A 23095-nucleotide genomic window follows, 5' to 3' on the forward strand; every position below is an offset into this window, starting at 1 on the left:
GTGATGGTGTTTCACATGATACAATATCATGCCCGTGTTTACCTATACGATATCTCATGAAGTAATTAATGATTTAAGATCATAATACGTGTTATGACATTTTTTGCTGTTCGATTTCCGCAGGTATTACAATGTTAATTATTATTACACCAAACCTGTGCTGCTTTTGGTCGTCTCCTGTGCTGGAACCTTGGTTGTCACATTTATGCCTATGAACAAAGACAAACACCAAAACTAACATAATGTGATAGTACTGGATTCGCGAGAATTTTTTTAATTCCTGGACCTGCCAAACTGTAACATAAAAAAGTGGGCAAATAATAGAAATCAAATTCGTCATACTTGTAATAACCGCTGACAAGAGGACACACGAAATGAAGGAGCAGGTACTCTGATTATCGCGTATGCTTATAGGTTTCAATGCTACATCGGTGTTTGGATTGGAAACATTGGCGACATTTTCTTTTGTTTCTTGGTTTACAGATTTGACACGTGTCAAACATAAAAGTGGTCAAAATATAAATCGAATTCGTCATTTTTTTAATAGACTTTGACAGGAGAACACATAAAATGAAAGTAAAAATACTCTGATTGTCGCGTAAGCTGATAGGTTTCACACTGTGTTGGTAATTGAAACTAACTCTATTTCCGGTAATACAGATTACTATATCCAGGTTCATATTGAGGGTCTAGGATGGGATCCAAAAGTACTAACATATCAAAAACTATGATAATATCCATAAACAAAGACATTGACATATTTTTGGCTTTACGGATCAAATAACCCTCATTCTGGCTTCACTCATGTCATATCTGGGTCAAGGACGCAACTGTTCTTAACTGCGTCCTTAACTGATGTGTCAGGATTTGCTTTGTCAGTATCATGCTCTTTAGCATAATCTAAAAATGTGTTTAAGGATTATGACCTTAGTCACTTTATGCTTTGTTCCCACAAAGGTCAACGTGTCATTATATAACTAAAATAACGTTGAAGGCAACCTTGAACCTTTGTTCACTGTGTGTGTGCGCGCGTTTATATGTTAGCCTCATCCACTTTATGCAATGACCCAAGACGGGCATTCTAATTTACATATAGATCAGGTAAAGTTATCACGTGTTCAAAGGTGCAGTGCAGTTGAAAAACCATACTCACAAGCATTGCAGGATTTCGGACATAGCTTCAACAACTTATCACCCTTATCATTGCAGTACCCTCTCTTGGCGTATATTGAGCAGATACTCGAACGGTCTTCGCATCCTGCTCCTGAAGAAAACATGACAATTAATTCAAACTTACATGTACTTTTAGGAGAATATCTAGTGGCAATAACATTTTCAAATCTTGGCCTAGGATCTGAATTTACAGCTGAGGCCCAACCATCTATGTCCCATAAGCTAAAGATGTCACCCCGTCAGCCTGATCACAAAAAGAAGGATGTCATATGTGGGATGAAGTAGTATGTAGATGCTCTTCACAAGGACGTATTCTATCAAATACGTCATGTCGGAGATATTTTAACAGATAAAAAGTGACTGTACTTCATGTAAAGTGGTGTAAATGTTATGTTATCGAAAATAACAAAATAATATTTAGTCATTCTTCTTATCAATGTTTTATACTAAAAAGGTTCGTTGACAAAACCAATCACTGGTAACAGGAGACAGAGCGAAACGCCCTAAAAGGGGTTGGTGTAACAACTCAATTAAGAAAGTCAAGATCGGGTTTGACCACCATTTGCGTTGATACAGGCAAGAGAGCAGCGGTGCACTGAGGACACCAGATGATTGAAAATAGCCTTGGTGATGTTCCAAATGGATTCCAAAATTACCCCAACTGAGCTAGCGATACCAGTTGGTTCAGATTCTTTCGTAGGTGTCTTTCAATCTCATGTTCATACAGGTGGTCAGTCAGCATATGATATATGTAACAAAATTGATTATCAGTCAACATAGATCGTTCTGAAGCAATTTGCATGATAAATATACATAGTCAGGTGTCGAATTTCATTTGTTTCCGTTGATGCCAAAAGGATACTGTGTTTGTTACGTGTTGGGTATGACATGAATTTAGTAGGTTTGTACTTCTCATGCAGTGTTTTATACCGGATACAAACCATCAAAAAATGCTACTGATCTTCGACGTCACATTCATTACAAAGAGTCCACAACATTTTATCTCTGGGGATATTGAAATACCTGCAAGTTTCTATTTTGAGATCCTGGGAACTGCAACGACATTGTGTCAAGGCCACGCGGACTTTTACAATTGTTACACGTTTAAGGCGTTATTCCGTTCCAAAAGTACCTTCAAAGAATTTATAATTTCAAGTTTTGGATATCTCATCCCAGACATGTTCTATGGGGAAGGGGGCTGGCGAAACAGCCGACTATGGCAGAACATCAATGGTGTGCAGCCTCAGAAAGTCTGCTACAACACCTGCAATATGTGGGCGGACATTGTCCTGATGAAACGTTACGTACCTGCTTAACACAAAGGGTAGAACATGATCCCTAATTATAACGACGTTGTCGTCGCGGTAGCGTACGTCATCTATATTGTCATTAGCAACGATGAGTTGTGATTCCACTCCATATGTTACACTTCCACACCAAAATGAAGACGATAATTACAATAATAATTATCATGTCACCAAACCTGTGCTGCTGGTGGTCGTTTCCTGTGCTGGAAGCTGGGTTGTCACATTCATACCTATGGACAAAAACAGACACTAGCTACTAACATAATGGGACAGTACTGCGAAGGCGAAGATAGTTTTGATTTCTAGATTTAAGGATCCGCTAAAGTAAAATATTAAAAATGAGGTTGTGGGGGAGTGTGAGTGGGGATGGGTGCCTGGGTTGGTTGGACATGAAAACCATGTTCATCTTTTTTTAACAATCACCAATCATAAACGCGATAATGGGGAATGGAAATAACTCCACGCTCGGTGCTCAGTGAAAATGGCAGCATTTGCAGCAAATACAGTTTACTATTTCGTTGAGAGTGAAGAATTGGATACTAGACAGGATGACATTTTTCCCATGTCCAAATGTAAAAAAAATCTATAATCCAAGATATGAAAGAATACTTCAAATGACCCATTCCAGCTTCACTCAAATAATATATGTGGGACATGCGTCACGATGACCAAGTGGGCACAGGTGGCCTAGTCCTCTAAGGCGCTACAATTCACTGTGCAGTTGCATCCCTGTGGCACGACACAAACATATATGATCGTGATATAACAGAACAAGAAACATGATCGTCACAGGTCATGATATAACTGGAATGCTGTTCACGGCGGCGTTAAACCAAACTCACTTGCTCACACACCTTGCATCCTTACTTGCGTCCATGACTGTTGGCCAAGGCTCTGCTGCTCTTGGGTTGTCAGCCCCATGTTCTTACGGAAGTTTCAGCAATGTAGTTAATAACTACGACCTGTGTCACATCGTGCTTTCTTCACACACGTGTTAAGACATCATTCCTTACAAGGCAACGTTAAATCAAGCCCATGTTCATCGTTCATAAATTTATTTATAGATCGTGTATGAATTGTTTCATGTCTTGCAGCATGCAGTTGCAAAACCATACTCACAAGCATTGCAGGATTTCGGACATTTCTTCACCACATGATCATTTCTTTCGCACAGCCCTTTCTTGGCGTACTTTGGGCATCGGTGTATATGGTCCACACAACCTGCATCTAAATGGAATTATAACATGGTTAATGTGTCGCGGTTCTTACATTTTCAAGTTTTGTTCATGTACCAGTATTAATGTTTGAAGAAAAGGCCAAACCATTCGAGTTTGGACGCACGTTTGGATCACGACCTTGAAGTCGAGGAGATATATAAGTATTTATTGAAAGATGCATTATCTAATTTAAGAAATCATTTATTTACTAAGCTTCGTTTCTTTGTTTGAAGAACAGTTACTTTTTCCCCGTTACATTAAAGTGAAAATTCACCTTTTTGCATAATGAACAACGCTACTTTTACCTGTCGGTTGACCATTCAGTCTAACACATTGCGAACCCTTAATGGTGTCTGATGATGTTTTTCAGCTTTTCGTTTGAAATGACGTCAAAGTGGTATCATTTGGCAAAAGGACCAATAGATTAATCATTCTATCATAAACAAACATTGGATTGGCTTCAGGGAAAAGAATCCGTGGTTACACATATTTGAAAAGGTACTAGCACCTGTACCGAATGTCGCATGCATGCAAATGGCTTAGTGTATGTTATAACGTCATTATTACCCAAAGTGTTAGAAATAACCAAGTTAATAAAACCCAAACCTGTGCTGCTGTTGGTCGTTTCCTGTGCTGGAAGCTGGGTTGTCACATCCATACCTTCGGACAAAAACAGACACTAGCTACTAACAAAATAGGACTACTGAGAAGGCGAAAATAGTTTTGGTTTCTTGGTTTACGGATCCGCTAAACTAAAATATTAAAATGAGGTTGTGGGGAAGTGTGTGTGTGTGTATGTGGGGTTCGGGGTGGGGGGGATGTGGGGGATGGTGGACATGAAGAACACGTTCATTTTTTAAATAATCACCAAACCATCCAAAACGCCAAAAAATGGGATTGGAAGTTACCCTCGGTGCTCAGTGGCAATGGCAGCAGTTGCACATACAGATTGCTATTTCGTTGAGGGTGAAGAATGGGATACTAGACAAGATGACATTTTTTCTCATGTCCCAATGTAAGAAAAAATCCGTAAACCATGATATGAAAAAAGATATTTTGGCTTCATACTTCAACTGACAAGTCCAGCTTCACTCAAATAATATATGTGGGACATGCGTCACGATGACCAACTGGGCACAGGTGGCCCAGTCCTCTAAGGAGCAACAATTCGCTGTGCAGTTGCATCCCTGTGGCACGACACAAACATATATGATCGTGATATAACAGAGCAAGAAACATGATCGTCACAGGTCATGATATAACTGGAATGCTGTTCACGGCGGCGTTAAACCAAACTCACTTGCTCACACACCTTGCATCCTTACTTGCGTCCATGACTGTTGGCCAAGGCTCTGCTGCTCTTGGGTTGTCAGCCCCATGTTCTTACGGAAGTTTCAGCAATGTAGTTAATAACTACGACCTGTGTCACATCGTGCTTTCTTCACACAAATGTTAAGACGTGATTCCGTTCAAGGCAACGTTAAATCAAGCCCATGTTCATCGTTCATAAATTTATTTATAGATCGTGTATGAATTGTTTAATGTCTTGCAGCATGCAGTTGCAAAACCATACTCACAAGCATTGCAGGATTTCAGACATTTCTTCACCACATGATCATTTCTTTTGCAGAGCCCTTTCTTGGCGTACTTTGGGCATCGGTGTATATGGTCCACACAACCTGCATCTAAATGGAATTATAACATGGTTAATGTGTCGCGGTTCTTACATTTTCAAGTTTTGTTCATTTACCAGTATTAATGTTTGAAGAAAAGGCCAAACCATTCAGTTTGGACGCACGTTTGGATCACGACCTTGAAGTCGAGGAGATATATAAGTATTTATTGAAAGATGCATTATCTAATTTAAGAAATCATTTATTTACTAAGCTTCGTTTCTTTGTTTGAAGAACAGTTACTTTTTCCCCGTTACATTAAAGTGAAAATTCACCTTTTTGCATAATGAACAACGCTACTTTTACCTGTCGGTTGACCATTCAGTCTAACACATTGCGAACCCTTAATGGTGTCTGATGATGTTTTTCAGCTTTTCGTTTGAAATGACGTCAAAGTGGTATCATTTGGCAAAAGGACCAATAGATTAATCATTCTATCATAAACAAACATTGGATTGGCTTCAGGGAAAAGAATCCGTGGTTACACATATTTGAAAAGGTACTAGCACCTGTACCGAATGTCGCATGCATGCAAATGGCTTAGTGTATGTTATAACGTCATTATTACCCAAAGTGTTAGAAATAACCAAGTTAATAAAACCCAAACCTGTGCTGCTGTTGGTCGTTTCCTGTGCTGGAAGCTGGGTTGTCACATCCATACCTTCGGACAAAAACAGACACTAGCTACTAACAAAATAGGACTACTGAGAAGGCGAAAATAGTTTTGGTTTCTTGGTTTACGGATCCGCTAAACTAAAATATTAAAATGAGGTTGTGGGGAAGTGTGTGTGTGTGTATGTGGGGTTCGGGGTGGGGGGGATGTGGGGGATGGTGGACATGAAGAACACGTTCATTTTTTTAAATAATCACCAAACCATCCAAAACGCCAAAAAATGGGATTGGAAGTTACCCTCGGTGCTCAGTGGCAATGGCAGCAGTTGTACATACAGATTGCTATTTCGTTGAGGGTGAAGAATGGGATACTAGACAAGATGACATTTTTTCTCATGTCCCAGTGTAAGAAAAAATCCGTAAACCATGATATGAAAAAAGATATTTTGGCTTCATAATTCAAATGACAAGTCCAGCTCCACTCAAATAATATATGTGGGACATGCGTCACGATGACCAACTGGGCACAGGTGGCCCAGTCCTCTAAGGAGCAACAATTCGCTGTGCAGTTGCATCCCTGTGGCACGACACAAACATATATGATCGTGATATAACAGAACAAGAAACATGATCGTCACAGGTCGTGATATAACTGGAATGCTGTTCACGGCGGCGTTAAACCAAACTCACTTGCTCACACACCTTGCATCCTTACTTGCGTCCATGACTGTTGGCCAAGGCTCTGCTGCTCTTGGGTTGTCAGCACCATGTTCTTAGGGAAGTTTCAGCAATGTAGTTAATAACTACGACCTGTGTCACATCGTGCTTTCTTCACACAAATGTTAAGGCAACGTTAAATCAAGCCGATGTTCATCGTTCATAAATTTATTTATAGATCGTGTATGAATTGTTTAATGTCTTGCAGCATGCAGTTGCAAAACCATACTCACAAGCATTGCAGGATTTCGGACATTTCTTCACCACATGATCACTTTTTTCGCAGAGCCCATTCTTGGCAAATCTTGGGCATCGGTGTGAATGGTCCACACAACCTGCATCTAAATGGAATTATAACATGGTAAATGTGTCGCGGTTCTAACATTTTCAAGTTTTGTTCATGTACCAGTAGTAATGTTTGAAGCAAAGGCCAAACCATTCGAGTTTGGACACAATATAACTTGGTGACAAGAAAAGGGACCCGTGAGAGGGGAATTGGGTCTACAGCATCCCATGTGTTTCGTAAGAGGCGACTAAAGGAGTGATACAATGTTTGTCCAGTCAGGGTGCGATGGTGTTTCACATGATACAATCTCATGTCCGTGTTTAACTATAAGATATCACATGTAGTTAATAAATAATTCAGGGATATCATGCGTGGAAGAACATTATTTGCTGTTCGATGTCTACATGTGTAACTATAATAATTATTATGTCATCAAACCTGTGCTGCTTTTAGTCGTCTCCTGTGCTGGTAGCAGGGTTGTCACATTCATACCTATGAACAAAGACAAACACCAAAACTAACATAATGTGATAGTACTGGATTCGCGAGATTTTTCCTGGACCTGCCAAACTGTAACATAAAAAAGTGGGCAAATACGAGCAATCAAATTCGTCATATTTGTAATAACCGCTGACAAGAGGACACACGAAATGAAGGAGCGGGTACTCTGATTTTCGCGTATACTTATAGGTTTCAATGCTACATCGGTGTTTAGATTGGAAACTGACTCTATTTCCGGTTAAGGTACGGCAAGCTGTTTGAATTTGTTGGCAGTTGCATCAAATATACAGGTTAGTATTTCCACGTTAATGTTGAGGGTCCAGGATGGGATACTAGCTAGGATGGCTATTTGTCCCTACCAACATATCAAAACCCATGAGAATATCTATAAACCAAGACATTAACATCGTTCTGGCCATATTCTTCAAAAAGCTCACAGTCCAGTTTCAGCCAAGTCATATGCGGGGAACGCGTTCTTACTGTCAAGAACACCACGCCTTGCGTTCTTATTTGCGTCGTTAATTGCTGGACGGATCTGCTGCTCCTGTTTTGTCAGTATCGTGCTCTGCGGCATATTTTAACAAAGTGATTGTGACCTGTGTTATTTTATGCTCTGTTCCCACAAAGGTCGATGCGCCATGATATAACTAAAAAAGCGTTCCATGGAATCTGAAGCTCGTGTTCCGTGCGTGCATGCATGTGTGTGTAGATTGATATCTTGCACATAACGTGTCTGTGTTTTAAGCATGCTGTATATCACACTAATATAACACCAAGCAATAGATCTCTACAGTGTATGTCTTCAGCGGACTACAACATATCAGTATGTCAAGCATATATCACATTTAGCTTCTGTGATACTGCAACGTATGCCTACAAGTACACACAACAGACACCAGACATCATCAAACATACATTGCAATTTTAATTCTAAAATCCTACACCGTATGTGAGCCTTATCCACGTGATGCAATGACGCCAGCCGAGTGTGCTGATTTACATATAGGCCAGGCAAGGTTAACTACATTGCCCAAAGGTGACAGACAGCGTGCAGTTGAAAAAAATACTCACAAGCATTGCAGGATTTCGGACATTTCTTCAACATCTGATCAGCCTTTTCCTTGCAGTACCCTCTCTTGGCGTACTTTGAGCAGCTACGTGAATGGTCTTCACATCCTGCTCCTGAAGAAAACATGACAATAAATTCAAACATACATGTTCTTTTTGGAGAATATCTGGTGGCAGTAACATTTTCAAATCTTGCCCTAGGATCAGAATTTACAGCTGAGGCCCAACCATCTATGTTCCATGAGCTAAAGATGTCACCCCGTCAGCCTGATCACAAAAAGAAGGATGTAATTTGTGGGATGAAGTAGTATGTAGATGTCCTTCACAAGGACGTATTCTATCAAATACGTCATGTCGGAGATATTTTAACAGATAAAAAGTGACTGTGCTTCATTTAGAGTGGTGTAAATGTTATGTTTTCGAAAATAACAAAATAATATTTAGTCATTCTTCTTATCAATGTTTTATACTAAAAAGGTTCGTTGACAAAACCAATAACTGGTAACAGGAGACGAAGCGAAACGCCCTAAAAGGGGTTGGTGTAACAACTCAATTAAGAAAGTCAAGTACGGGTTTGACCACCATTTGCGTTGATACAGACTAGGCAGCAGCGGCGCACTGTGCTAGTTCAATGACAAACATAGAGAACAGATAAGGACGAAGGACACAACCCTGTTGTACACCAAAATCACAATCAAACATATACGAATACATATTATTAAACTTAACACATGAACGTACTCGATTATATATAGCTTGTACTCCATTTAACATTTTTGGAGACAAACACTCCTTTTAAAAATCCTCCATAGTTTCGACCTATTAACCAAATCAAAAGCTTTTTAAAAAATCGACAAATAGAGGATAAATTGCAGATGTGTTACATTTCAAACTCTTTACTGATTATTCAACTTCATCTTCACTTATCGGAAAATAGAGGGAAAACTGAGTCATGATATCAAAACCTTCATCAATTTCGTCTTAACTATATCTTCATCATCGTCTAGATCATCCGTGTCAAACATATCACAAAATGATTATACCATTGTGCTACGGATATATTTGGCCGAAGTGATAAACTGTGTGAAAGCCTTTTCAAAACAGACCAAAACGCTTTACTGTTGTGTATATTATCTAACAAAGCATTACAAGAACTAAGATTAAAATTACGTTTCTTATCCCCCAACACTGACGTATACTTATTTCTTACCTCTATATATATTATACCGAACATATCATGTCGGAAATCTACGAACGGAAAAATGTAACTTTGCTTTATATAAAGTGGTGTAAATGTGATGTTATTGAAAATAGCAATATTATATTTGGTCATTATTCAATCAATGTTTTATCATAAAACGTTCATTGACAAAACCAATACCTGGTAACAGGAGACAGAGCATAACGCCCTAAAAGGGGTTGGTGTAACAACTCAATTAAGAAAGTCAAAATCGGGTTTGACCACTATTTTCGTTGATACAACAAGGCAGCAGCGGCGCACTGAGGACACCAGATGATTGAAAATAGCCTCGGTGATGTTGTTCCAAATGCCAACCAGGATACGCCCAACAAAGCTAGCATTTTCGGCTGGCTCTGGTCCTTTTCCGTAGGTGTCTTTCAATCTCATCCCAGACATGTTCTATTGGGGAGAGGTCTGGCGAAACAGCCGACTATGGCAGTACATCAATGATGTGCAGCCTCAGAAAGTCTGCTACAACACCTACAATAGTTGGACGGACATTATTCTGATGCAACGTTACGTACCTGCTTTACACAAGGGCATAACATGATCTCCAATTATAACGACATTGTCGTCGCTGTAGCGTACGTCATTTATATTGTCATTAGCAACGATGAGTTGTGATTCCACTCCATATGTTACACTTCCGCCCCAAAAATGAAGACGTTAAGTATCGCAAGCGTCGCCATGTAGGCCCTTGCACGGCCATCAGAGCTGTCCACATAAAACCTCATATAACCTTGACTTATCTGTGAACAGCATACTGTCTCAGACCTGCCTTCTAAACCGCGGATGCTGTCTGCACCAAGTTTGACGTGCCTGCTGCTGACGTGGAAGATACATTGGGCGTATGGCTGGACATTAGGAACGGATATGTTGTTCTCCCTCAACCGGTTGCGTTTGGTTCTGCCTTTATGTGTTCTCAAAACAGGAATTGACCAAGTTAATGATGAAGCAGTCTCGAGTCGAATCCATAGCTGCACCAACCGACTTATGGTTGTCGTGTTGACGTGACGTCACACGTGGATGACCGGCTCATGGCAAGTCCTGAGTTTTGTTCTGCTTAAGATAATGAGATGATATTGTGTTTCAATCAACCTTACATGCAGGCTACTTCGTTTTGCGCCATTCCTGTTTGCATTATACCCACAGCGAGTAGACGTTGATTTTAGGTAGGCGTGGCATTGCATGAGTGTTATTTACGGTTAGGTTTTTTCATCAGGTGCATCTTACAGCTAAACAATCATCCAAATTGAGTGCCGTGCATGAATTTGCCTATGCAAATTGTGGATCACGACCTTGAAGTCGAGGAGATATATAAGTATTTATTGAAAGATGCATTATCTAATTTAAGAAAACATTTATTTACTAAGCTTCGGTTCCTTTGTTGAAGAACAGTTATTTTTTCCCCGTTACATTAAATTGATAATTCACCCTTTTGCATAATGAACAACACTACTTTTACCTGTCGGTTGACCATTCAGTCTAACACATTGCGAATCCTTAATGGTGTCTGATGATGTTCTTCATCTTTTCGTTTGAAATGACGTCAAAGTGGTATCATTTGGCAAAAGGACCAATAGATTAATCATTCTATCATAAAAAACATTGGATTGGCTTCAGGGAAAAGAATCCGTGGTTACACATATTTGAAAAGGTACTAGCACCTGTACCGAATGTCGCATGCATGCAAATGGCTTAGTGTATGTTATAACGTCATTATTACCCAAAGTGTTAGAAATAACCAAGTTAATAAAACCCAAACCTGTGCTGCTGTTGGTCGCTTCCTGTGCTGGAAGCTGGGTTGTCACATCCATACCTTTGGACGAAAACAGACACTAGCTACTAACAAAATAGGACTACTGAGAAGGCGAAAACAGTTTTGGTTTCTTGGTTTACGGATCCGCTAAACTAAAATATTAAAAATAAGGTTGTGGGGAAGTGTGTGTGTGTATGTGGGGGTCGGGGTGGGTTGGGGGGGGGGGGGGGGGGGGGGGATTGTGGGGGGTGGTGGACATGAAGAACACGTTCATTTTTTTAAATAATCACCAAACCATCCAAAACGCCAAAAAATGGGATTGGAAGTTACCCTCGGTGCTCAGTGGCAATGGCAGCAGTTGTACATACAGATTGCTATTTCGTTGAGGGTGAAGAATGGGATACTAGACAAGATGACATTTTTTTCTTATGTCCCAATGTAAGAAAGAATCCGTAAACCATGATATGAAAAAAGATATTTTGGCTTCATAATTCAAATGACAAGTCCAGCTTCACTCAAATAATATATGTGGGACATGCGTCACGATGACCAACTGGGCACAGGTGGCCCAGTCCTCTAAGGAGCAACAATTCGCTGTGCAGTTGCATCCCTGTGGCACGACACAAACATATATGATCGTGATATAACAGGACAAGAAACATGATTGTCACAGGTCGTGATATAACTGGAATGCTGTTCACGGCGGCGTTAAACCAAACTCACTTGCTCACACACCTTGCATCCTTACTTGCGTCCATGACTGTTGGCCAAGGCTCTGCTGCTCTTGGGTTGTCAGCACCATGTTCTTAGGGAGGTTTCAGCAATGTAGTTAATAACTACGACCTGTGTCACATCGTGCTTTCTTCACACAAATGTTAAGACATGATTCTGTTCAAGGCAACGTTAAATCAAGCCCATGTTCATCGTTCATAAATTTATTTATAGATCGTTTATGAATTGTTTAATGTCTTGCAGCATGCAGTTGCAAAACCATACTCACAAGCATTGCAGGATTTCGGACATATCTTCACTAGATGATGTTTTTTTTCGCACAACCCTTTCTTGGCGTACTTTGGGCATCGGTGTGAATGGTCCACACAACCTGCATCTAAATGGAATCATAACATGGTTAATGTGTCGCGGTTCTAACATTTTCAAGTTTTGTTCATGTACCAGTAGTAATGTTTGAAGCAAAGGCCAAACCTTTCGAGTTTGGAGGCAATATAACTTGGTGACAAGAAAAGGGACCCGTGAGAGGGGAATTAGGTCTTCAGCATCCCATGCGTTTCGTAAGAGGCGACTAAAGGAGTGATACAATGTTTGTCCAGTCAGGGTGTGATGGTGTTTCACATCATACAATCTCATGTCCGTGTTTTCCTATAAGATATAACATGTAGTTAATAAATAATTCAGGGATATCATGCGTGTAAGAACATTATTTGTGGTTCGATGTCTACATGTGTAACTATAATAATTATTATGTCATCAAACCTGTGCTGCTTTTAGTCGTCTCCTGTGCTGGTAGTAGGGTTGTCACATTCATACCTAAAAACAAAAACAAACACCAAAACTAACATAATGTGATAGTACTGGATTCGCGAGATTTTTGTTTTTCCTGGACCTGCCAAACTGTAACATAAAAAAAGTGGGCAAATAATAGAAATCAAATTCGTCATATTTGTAATAACCGCTGACAAGAGGACACACGAAATGAAGGAGCGGGTACTCTGATTTTCGCGTATGCTTATAGGTTTGAATGCTACATTGGTGTTTGGATTGGAAACTGACTCTATTTCCGGTTAAAGTACGGCAAGCTGTGGGAATTTGTTGGCAGTTGCATCAAATATACAGGTTAGTATTTCCACGTTAATGTGGAGGGTCCAGGATGGGATACTACCTAGGATGGCTATTTGTCCCTACCAACATATCAAAACACATGGGAATATCCATAAACCAAGACATTAACATCGTTCTGGCCATATTCTTCAAAGAGCTCACAGTCCAGTTTCAGCCAAGTCATATGCGGGGAACGCGTTCTTACTGTCAAGAACACCACGCCTTGCGTTCTTATTTGCGTCGTTAATTGCTGGACGGATCTGCTCCTCCTGTTTTGTCAGTATCGTGCTCTGCGGCATATTTTAACAAAATGTTCAAGGATTGTGACCTGTGTTACTTTATGCTCTGTTCCCACAAAGGTTGATGCGCCATGATATAACTAAAAAAGCGTTCCAGGGAATCTGAAGCTCGTGTTCCGTGCGTGCATGCATGTGTGTGTAGATTGATATCTTGCACATAACGTGTCTGTGTTTGAGGCATGATGTACACCACACTCATAAAAAAAAAACAGGCAATAGATCTCTACAGTGTATGTTTTCAGCGGAATACAACATATCAGTATATCAAGCATATATCATATTTCTTCTTTGATACTGCAACGTATGCCTACCAGTACACACAACAGACACCAGACATCATCAAACATACATTGTAATTTTAATTCTAAAATCCTAAACTGTATGTGAGCCTTATCCATGTGATGCAATGACGCCAGCCGAGCGTGCTAATTTACATATAAATCAGGCAAAGTTATCAGTGTTCACCTACATTGCCCAAAGGTGACAGACAGCGTGCAGTTGAAAAACAATACTCACAAGCATTGCAGGATTTCGGACATTTCTTCAACATCTGATCAGCCTTTTTCCTGCAGTACCCTCTCTTGGCGTACTTTGAGCAGCTACGTGAATGGTCTTCACATCCTGCTCCTGAAGAAAACATGACAATTAATTCAAACATACATGTTCTTTTTGGAGAATATCTAGTGGCAATAACATTTTCAAATCTTGTCCTAGGATCTGAATTTACAGCTGAGGCCCAACCACCTATGTCCAATAAGCTAAAGATGTCACCCAGTCCGCTTGATCACAAGAGAAGGATGTCATTTGTGGGATGAAGTAGTATGTAGATGCTCTTCACAATGACGTATTCTATCAAATACGTCATGTCGGAGATATTTTAACAGATAAAAAGTGACTGTACTTCATGTAAAGTGGTGTAAATGTTATGTTATCGAAAATAACAAAATAATATTTAGTCATTCTTCTTATCAATGTTTTATATTAAAAAGGTTCGTTGACATAACCAATAACTGGTAACAGGAGACGAAGCGAAACGCCCTAAAAGGGGTTGGTGTAACAACTCAATTAAGAAAGTCAAGTACGGGTTTGACCACCATTTGCGTTGATACAGGCAAGGCAGCAGCGGCGCACTGAGGACACCAGATGATTGAAAATAGCCTTGGTGATGTTCCAAATGTATTCCAAAATTACCCCAACTGAGCTAGCGTTACCAGTTCGTTCCGATTCTTTCGTAGGTGTCTTTCAATCTCATGTTCATACAGGTGGTCAGTCAGCATATGATATATGTAACAAAATTGATTATCAGTCAACATAGATCGTTCTGAAGCAATTTGCATGATAAATATATATAGTCAGGTGTCGAATTTCATTTGTTTCCGTTGATGCCAAAAGGATACTGTGTTTGTAACGTGTTGGGTATGACATGAATTTAGTAGGTTTGTACTTCTCATGCAGTGTTTTATACCGGATACAAACCATCAAAAAATGGCATTGATCTTCGACGTCACATTCATTACAAAGAGTCCACAACATTTTATCTCTGGGGATATTGAAATACCTGCAAGTTTCTATTTTGAGATCCTGGGAACTGCAACGACATTGTGTCAAGGCCATGCGGACTTTTACAATTATTATACGTTTAAGGCATGATTCCGTTCCAAAAGTACCTTCAAAGAATTTATAATTTCAAGTTGTGGATATCTTTCTTTTGGCATATGCAATAATCTAATCCAAAATTTGATAGAACTTTTAAATGCAAAAATATACAAAGAGTAAATGCCACATTCACTCAATACTGTGTAATTTGGTGTTGAGATCTTCACTCCAAGAAAGCGTTTACATGCAAACATGTGAATTATTTCTATGTTTGCTACACTACCTAACCCCCAAACCTCAGACCCATACATTAAAATAGGCATAATTTTAGTATCAAATATCCTAAAAACTATTTCAAAGGGAATTGGTTTATATCTTGTAATATATTTAATATGCTCATCAAAACAATGCTTATCCCAAGATAATATTTTACTAAAAGTTATACTCAAATACTTATAGAATGCCTCGCCCTCGAGACATTTCCCTCCATAATTCCATCTTTAACTTCTCGAATGAATACCACCTATTCTTAAAACAACACTAGTTTAGTCTTATCCAAATTACCTGTTAACTGGTTATTAGTGCAGTATGATTCTAATATGCATATTCTTTTCTGTAGACCAGAAACTGTATCAGATATCAAAACGAAATCGTCGGCAAGCAATAACAAAATCAGATCAATCATCTTTGGATAAAATTGGTCACCAAATTTACATGTGGATTCAATTTTCTGTGCTTGTTCATTGACAAACATAGAGAACAGATATGGACGAAGGACACAAACCTGTTGTACACCCAAATCCCATTCAAACATATTCGAATACATATTACAGTAAACTACGGTTATAACGAACTCGAAGGGACCACTAACTTTAGTTCGTTGTAACCGTAGTACGTTATAAACATATATACGTCATATATACAGCAAATGGCCTATACCAAAAACAGTTCGTTATATCCATCAGGTCGGTATAAGTGTGTTCGTTATAGACGTAGTTCACTGTATTAGACTTAACACATGAACGTACTCGAATAGCAAATAGCTTGTGCTCCATTTAACATTTTTGGAGACAAACACTCCTTTTTACAATCTTCCATAATTTTGAGCTATTAACCAAACCAAAAGCTTTTAAAAAAAACATAAACATAAACTTTCCCCTTTTCTTTGATAAATACCGTTGAATCACTGACTATAAAATGAATATATTGTCAATGGCGGAGAACCGCTGACGAAATCCGGCCTGTGATTCCACAAGTTTGTCACAGGAATTATTCAACCGTCTTTTCAAGATATATATATATGATGCCCTGTCTAGTCTACATTGTCTACAATGATGCCCTGTCTAATCTACATTGTCTACAATGATGCCCTGTCTAGTCTACATTGTCTACAAGGAAGACCTGTCCTGTGTACATTGTCTACAAGGATGCCCTGTCGTGTCTCTACATTGTCTACAATGATGCCCTGTCTAGTCTACGATGTCGACAAGTATGACCTGTCCTGTGTACATTGTCTTCAATGATGCCCTGTCTAGTCTCCATTGTCTACAATTATGCCCTGTCTTGTCTCTACATTGTCTACAAGGATGCCCTGTATATAACCTGTATATAGCACTGAAAAAAATGGACATGCAATGGTTCTTCTCGGGATTCAATGGGTTTGGGCGAGCTCGTCAAAACATAATCACTAAACACTATGTGCTATGGAGAATACAAAACCCACTACCTTGGTTCCTGTTTGCCTTTTCCTTTGCTTCTGGTCCAATGGCATCTTCAAATTGATGCACTGTAACATGCAGATAATATTAAAAACAACAACAATAACAACGACAACAACAACAACAACAATAATAATAATAATAATAATAATAATATGCTGTACCCGTCCTTTCATATTTTTGGGTTGTGTTGTTGATTGGACGAAACAAGAATTTCAGGGTATTGACACCCTCACACGAAGAATCATGTCAGCCAATAGATCCCACCACCCCCGCTCTTCCCTCAATCGCTTATATTTACCAATCATTATGGGAGGACGTGGTTTGATTAACGTTGGGGCTCTTCATGACAGAATTGTTTTGTACACTTTTGCACAAATGTATTTGTCTGATGATCCTCTTGTAAAGAATGTCAAGACTCATGATGAAAACAAGGCATTCCACAGTTTTCTGAAACGAGCCAAGGATGTGGGACATAATCTCAATGTCGGTGTTGATTTCGTTGATGGTTCTGTACTGCTGGAGGGTACAGAAATGAGTGTCAACCAAGCGAAGTGCTATATCAAGTCGGCCCAGTTTTTCAAGGAGAGGCTTTCTGAACGACCACTGCATCGAGTGTTTGTGCAGTGTGTTGAGAAGATCAGCAATCCTGTAGAGTCCTTCGCTTGGATGAAGTCGACTGGCTTGAAAAGTGAAACAGAAGGCTTTCTGTTTGCTGCTCAGGACCAGCCACTTCCCACTCGAAACCGCCAATGTGTGATTTTGCATCAAAATGTAAATATGAAATGTAGATTATGTAATGAATTTAATGAGACTGCCGAACACATTGTGAGTAGCTTTGGCACAAGCACCTTATCTTAAAGGACATGATGGTGTAGATCGAGCATTTTATTACTGTCTTCGCCATGCTTGTGGTTTTGACACAGAGGCCTGTCCATGGTACGACCCGGAATATGTAGAGGGTGTCATGGAAAATGATACATACAAAATTCTTTGGAATAGGCCCGTAAACAGCCTCCGATATATCCAGGCCAACAAACCTGATCTTGTCCTTTTTGATAAATCCAATAAAACCATTTATATCATTGAATTTTCGGTCCCTTTTGACAATAATGTGATTGACAAGACTGAGGAAAAACATGGCAAATATGCAGACCTCGCTTTCGAAATGTCACGATTGCATCCCAAGTACCAAATTGTCCGACTCCACATTGTTCTCGGTGCCTTAGGTTTGGTAGCTCCCAATCTGTTGACTGACATCGGGAGAGTACCCGGGTTTGCTACCAGGAACGCAGCCCTTCTGACAATATGGGTAATGCAGAAGGCTGCAGTGTTGGGGAGTCTTCACATTCTCCGACAAGTTCTGGGTGGGTTTGACTAGGCAGCGCTTCCTGGGAGAAGTCCTATTCGCTGTCTGGGCTGCGTGTAGAGGGGGGCAAGGGCCCTAAGCTGATGATGAGCCTAACCAGCCTGACTGTGCCAGGATCACCCAAACCCTCTTTGCTGCATTTTTAATTTTAATCTGTAAATAATAATGATGATGATGATTGATGATGATTGATGATTGATGATGATTGATGATGATTGATGATTGATGATTGATGATTAATGGTGATTGATGATTAATGGTGATTGATGATGATTGATGGTGATGACTGGTGATGATTGATGCTGGTTGATGTTGTTGATGATGATGATGATGATGATGATGATGATGATGGTTGATGATGATTGATGGTGATGATTGATGATGATTGGTGATGATGACTGATGATGATGATTGATGATGATGCTTGATGATGATGATGATGATGGATAATGAATGATGATGATGATGATGATGATGATGATGATGATTGGTGATGATGGATGATGGATGATGGATAATGAATGATGATGATGATGATGATGATGATGATGATGATGATTGGTGATGATGGATGATTGATGATGGATAATGAATGATGATGATGATGATGATGATGATGATTGGTGATGATGGATGATGGATGATGGATAATGATTGATGGTGATGATTGATGATGATGATGATGATGATGATGATGATGATTGGTGATGATGGATGATTGATGATGGATAATGAATGATGATGATGATGATGATGATGATGATGATTGGTGATGATGGATGATGGATGATGGATAATGAATGATGATGATGATGATGACGTCAACGCCAGAAAATAGCAAGTCCATGAGTCATGTTACAGATCCGACAATGCGATCAACGTAGGAGAGGCAAGGTTAACTGGGGGGTCATTTTATCCCTGAATCCCCTCGTCTTTTGAAATGGAAAGGAAACAATATAAACTTTATATAGATGAGCAACGTTATGCAGTAGATGTGTACAATATGCTTCAGGCAAATTCAGTTGCATGTAAATTTAATATTTGAAATAATGAATGAACAACTCTTACATTCCTTGAGCAGCGCTTCGTTTGACTTTTCCAATCCATCAAACCTTTGCATGACATCTTTCCTCAAGTCTTTAAAATACCCTTCAATGTCTGCAATATCAAGGAAGATTGGCACCTGTCATGTAGCTGTACAAGTTCAAGGCGATGACAAATTTTATACTGCTAAGTGTATCCGAGGGGACACTTTGTCACTAATTGAAGGGTGCATAAACGTCCGGGTCACTAACGCGAGGGGTGAAAGAACGTCCGGATGGTCTCAAGTGGTATATATACTTTTAAACCTTTTATATATATATACTTCTCCATATACGACTCTATTTTATTTGAGGATCGCCCGATTCTTTCATATCAATACAGTTCATACGTCATGGCAAAATACTGAGCTGTTTTATATGTATTTGTTATACGGGTCCCCACTTAGAAAACAATTTGTCAGAACGTATGAAATTTCACTGGTCACAGAGCTCAATATTTCAGCAGTTTATCCGTTTTATGACGGTGAATAAGTTTAATGTGAAAAGAAAGCGACAAAACCTTTTTCAATAAGAAATCTCGACAGATTGCACGACCCCGCCTCTTTCATGATTCTGTGTCTATGAATCACTATGCAAATAATTACTCTTGACGAGGTCAATATGCAAAAAACAAGAATCCGACGACCCGACCCCTGAGGTGATCAGACCAAGTAGGGGCCTCGTCAAGTGCAGTCAGTCCTTTTAAATTTGTTAAACCCAAATTCACGTTCAATGTTATGAAGCCTTTTTATCCTCAATATGTTTCATTGCAGTTTTAGCTGCGAATCGTGAAATGTTAGTACCAGACGCCATCTTGATTCAATATTCATCACGTGACATGTGACGAGTCAATATTCGAGGTCAGTGTCAGTCATATTATTTGGGGATCTACATTGAAATGTATTGTTTCGTCACGTGGTACGGATTATCCAATGGAATTGCAAGATTCTTAATAGTATGGTTTTTCGCCGCTGTTAGCAATATTCCAGCAATATCACGGACTGGGACACCTGAAATGGACATCACACATTGTACCCATGTCGGGAATCGAACCCGGGTCTTCGGCGTGACGAGCGAACGCTTTAACCACTAGGCTACCCGACCAGCCCCAAGATTGTTGATAAAGGTATAACAATATCACATAGTGATGATACCAGGTATAAGTGAAAAGGTGAGCGTATCCTACCCCACCCTTGGCAACTACCACAAACACATGCAAAGACAAGTCAATTGTTCACCTAAAAAAAACCATGGGAACATATGGTATAAAATAAAATTATTGTTTGCCCGTGAAGACATCACTCGTTTATTAAACATACAGCTGTGTGATACTAAATCGCGTGTCTATGTACTACGGTAACAAGTTTCACTAAAATATATTGAAAGCTGTCAGCATCTCTAAAGATGGCATATTCAACGACATTGCGCGAGGAGATGACAGATCACCGAGAAGAGCTTATGCACAATCGATGACCCCGTTGCTAAGCTGACGCCACATGACATTGCAACATTTTCCACAAACTACGTCATAGTACCCTGTGACGTGATTGTAAACTTTGTGGAGCAGGGCAGGGTCGTACTGTAGCACGACAGTCGTAATTCCATGTTAAAGTTTGTGAGTTACGATAACCTTAGCGCTACGACAACTTCGTGGAACGGACTCCCGAATTCTAAATGTGGGCCGTTGTATGGCAAGTAATGCGTGTCATCTTTTAACGTGTTTGTAGTATCATTCTGTTAACCTTAACTGGAGTATGCTGTGGATCGTGTGGATTTTTGCCTTTTTCAAACACGACAGTAAAATTATGATATAAGTTTATAATGGCAAGTAATAAATATAATGCTAAACTCACTCCGTGTAATACTAATCTTACGAAACTCGTGAACTCGTGTTTTGAACTCGTAAATAGTTCTGTTATCTGCCTCGCTTTCGATCATCAGATACAAGAACTATTCACTCGTTTCATAAAACTGATATGACACGGGAGCTCGTTTAGAATTCTATATATACTCACCGCCGAAAGAAACGGGAACCATAGAAACATACAAAGAAGTATGTATTTTAAAAAGAGATGTTTCCAATGTGTAGGAATTAATGACAAAACTAAAGTGTTAACAAGTGTTACCTCGGAGTGTCTTTATTCTTATCACAATATGCTGCACGTGATTTCCAAACTTTACACACTAATCATGCACGAGACAAATGCATCGCGAGCCACGGCGTCTTTGATGCGTCCATGAGTGTCAGTACCAGTATGTTCGTTTGTGCATCAAACCAAGTTAATATCTCTTGAATATGAGTAATTCCTCGTGTATCAAACAACATGTATTGTATTCGATCAGTATATACGGATTACATCGGACCCCATTTTTGTCACTGATGCGTCAAATTTGGAAACGCCCCCCACATCTCTGCCAAAAAACCTTTTGAAAGTAATATTAAGGCCATGAATATAAAGAAAGCTCAAATGGATGCAGGTCCCAGGTGCTTACACATTTAGTAAACCAAAGAAATATAAAGCGTCCTTACCCTCAGTCGGTGTTGCACTCCCCGAAGTCACCAGTAACACAGTTACCAGAACTGAGACAACTATCCCAGTCATGGTTGGCAGTTCTCCCAGTACAGTCGATGTGGTCACCACGCCTGTGTGTACCACGATATGTGTGTCTCAGGTAGGGAGAAACAGCGAGTTAAATAGTACAAAGTACAATGTGTTGGTCCCATATATGCGTGCTAATGACATATGCCATGGTGTAAAAGGTTACTTTTGGGTTGACATTCCATACTCCAAGGCCTGCATACTGAAGCTAATACGTGTGTGCAGGGTTGTATTCCCAGAGGTATCGGGTTGCAATGTGATGATGTACGTGTACCCTACCTTGTGGCTGTTCTCCATGTATGGGTACAAACAACGTGATATGAGTACGTCGGTCGTGAAAGGAGAAACTGTATGTACATTTGATGTCTTTCAATCTGGTTGATGGGAATGTAACATCGTTTCTGACAAGTGACACAAGCCATACAATTATCATGACTCAAGGTTCTGTAACCGGAGAACGGGGCAAAAATGGCAAAGACCTGTGTGGTCGTGGTACGTGGTCACGTACCAAAACATATGGCGAAAGAACATGTCGCCATGCTATGCTATGAAGACCGCCTCCGTGGTCTAGTGGTAGAGCGTCCGCCCGGAGAGCGGAAGGTCCGGGGCTCGATCCCCGGCCGCGTCGATGAAGCATCTGAATATATGGATAGTGTTGATGGATTTCGATTACATCAAATAAGTGAAATAAAACATCAAATAGAGAAGAGGTGTGATTCTAGAATAGGATTATATTAAAAGTAATGCAGAGCTGTGAATACTCTTAATGGAGTTGACACTATACTTACAACAGCTGCGTCATACCAAAAGACGTTAAAAGATGGTACTTGTTGTTACCCCGTCTGGCCCTCGGCATTAAGGGGCTAAAACAAGGACTGGTCGTTTTCGGAGTCAGTATGTTGTGTTTGAGTGGGGTATTCATGTTAAACTGCGGAATGGTATCTCAGTATGCTAGCACTATAAATCGGCATCAGTCCGGACTAGTACAAGCAGCCACGCATACACACATACACGTGCATGCACGTCGCTATATATGTGCAAT

At 39.8% G+C, this 23095-nt stretch overlaps 1 protein-coding gene across 24 annotated transcripts in view; it reads right to left on the reverse strand.

The window, feature by feature from the left end:
• LOC124150719 (G surface protein, allelic form 168-like) overlaps positions 1–22132 on the reverse strand; it is a 44529-nt gene extending 22397 nt beyond the window's left edge. For 15 of the 24 annotated variants that reach the window (XM_048390275.1, XM_048390290.1, XM_048390286.1 and 12 more), the window contains exons 1-17: positions 21984–22132; positions 19440–19529; positions 17011–17070; positions 14205–14315; positions 13045–13098; positions 12554–12661; positions 11560–11613; positions 8558–8668; positions 7424–7477; positions 6933–7040; positions 5978–6031; positions 5275–5382; positions 4304–4357; positions 3600–3707; positions 2657–2710; positions 1154–1264; positions 156–209 (exon numbers count right to left, since the gene is read on the reverse strand). In XM_048390275.1, coding sequence (XP_048246232.1) covers positions 156–209; positions 1154–1264; positions 2657–2710; positions 3600–3707; positions 4304–4357; positions 5275–5382; positions 5978–6031; positions 6933–7040; positions 7424–7477; positions 8558–8668; positions 11560–11613; positions 12554–12661; positions 13045–13098; positions 14205–14315; positions 17011–17070; positions 19440–19529; positions 21984–22056 — 1366 coding nt within the window. In that variant the 5' untranslated portion in view covers positions 22057–22132. The remainder of the gene's footprint in view (positions 1–155; positions 210–1153; positions 1265–2656; positions 2711–3599; positions 3708–4303; positions 4358–5274; positions 5383–5977; positions 6032–6932; positions 7041–7423; positions 7478–8557; positions 8669–11559; positions 11614–12553; positions 12662–13044; positions 13099–14204; positions 14316–17010; positions 17071–19439; positions 19530–21983) is intronic. The other 9 variants (XM_048390282.1, XM_048390284.1, XM_048390283.1 and 6 more) reach the window with 9 other exon arrangements.
• Positions 22133–23095: the final 963 nt, after the last annotated feature.

The sequence above is a fragment of the Haliotis rufescens genome, unplaced genomic scaffold, assembly GCF_023055435.1.
Source record: "Haliotis rufescens isolate VD_foot unplaced genomic scaffold, xgHalRufe1.0.p SCAF_89, whole genome shotgun sequence".
Taxonomy (NCBI): Eukaryota; Metazoa; Mollusca; class Gastropoda; order Lepetellida; family Haliotidae; genus Haliotis; species Haliotis rufescens.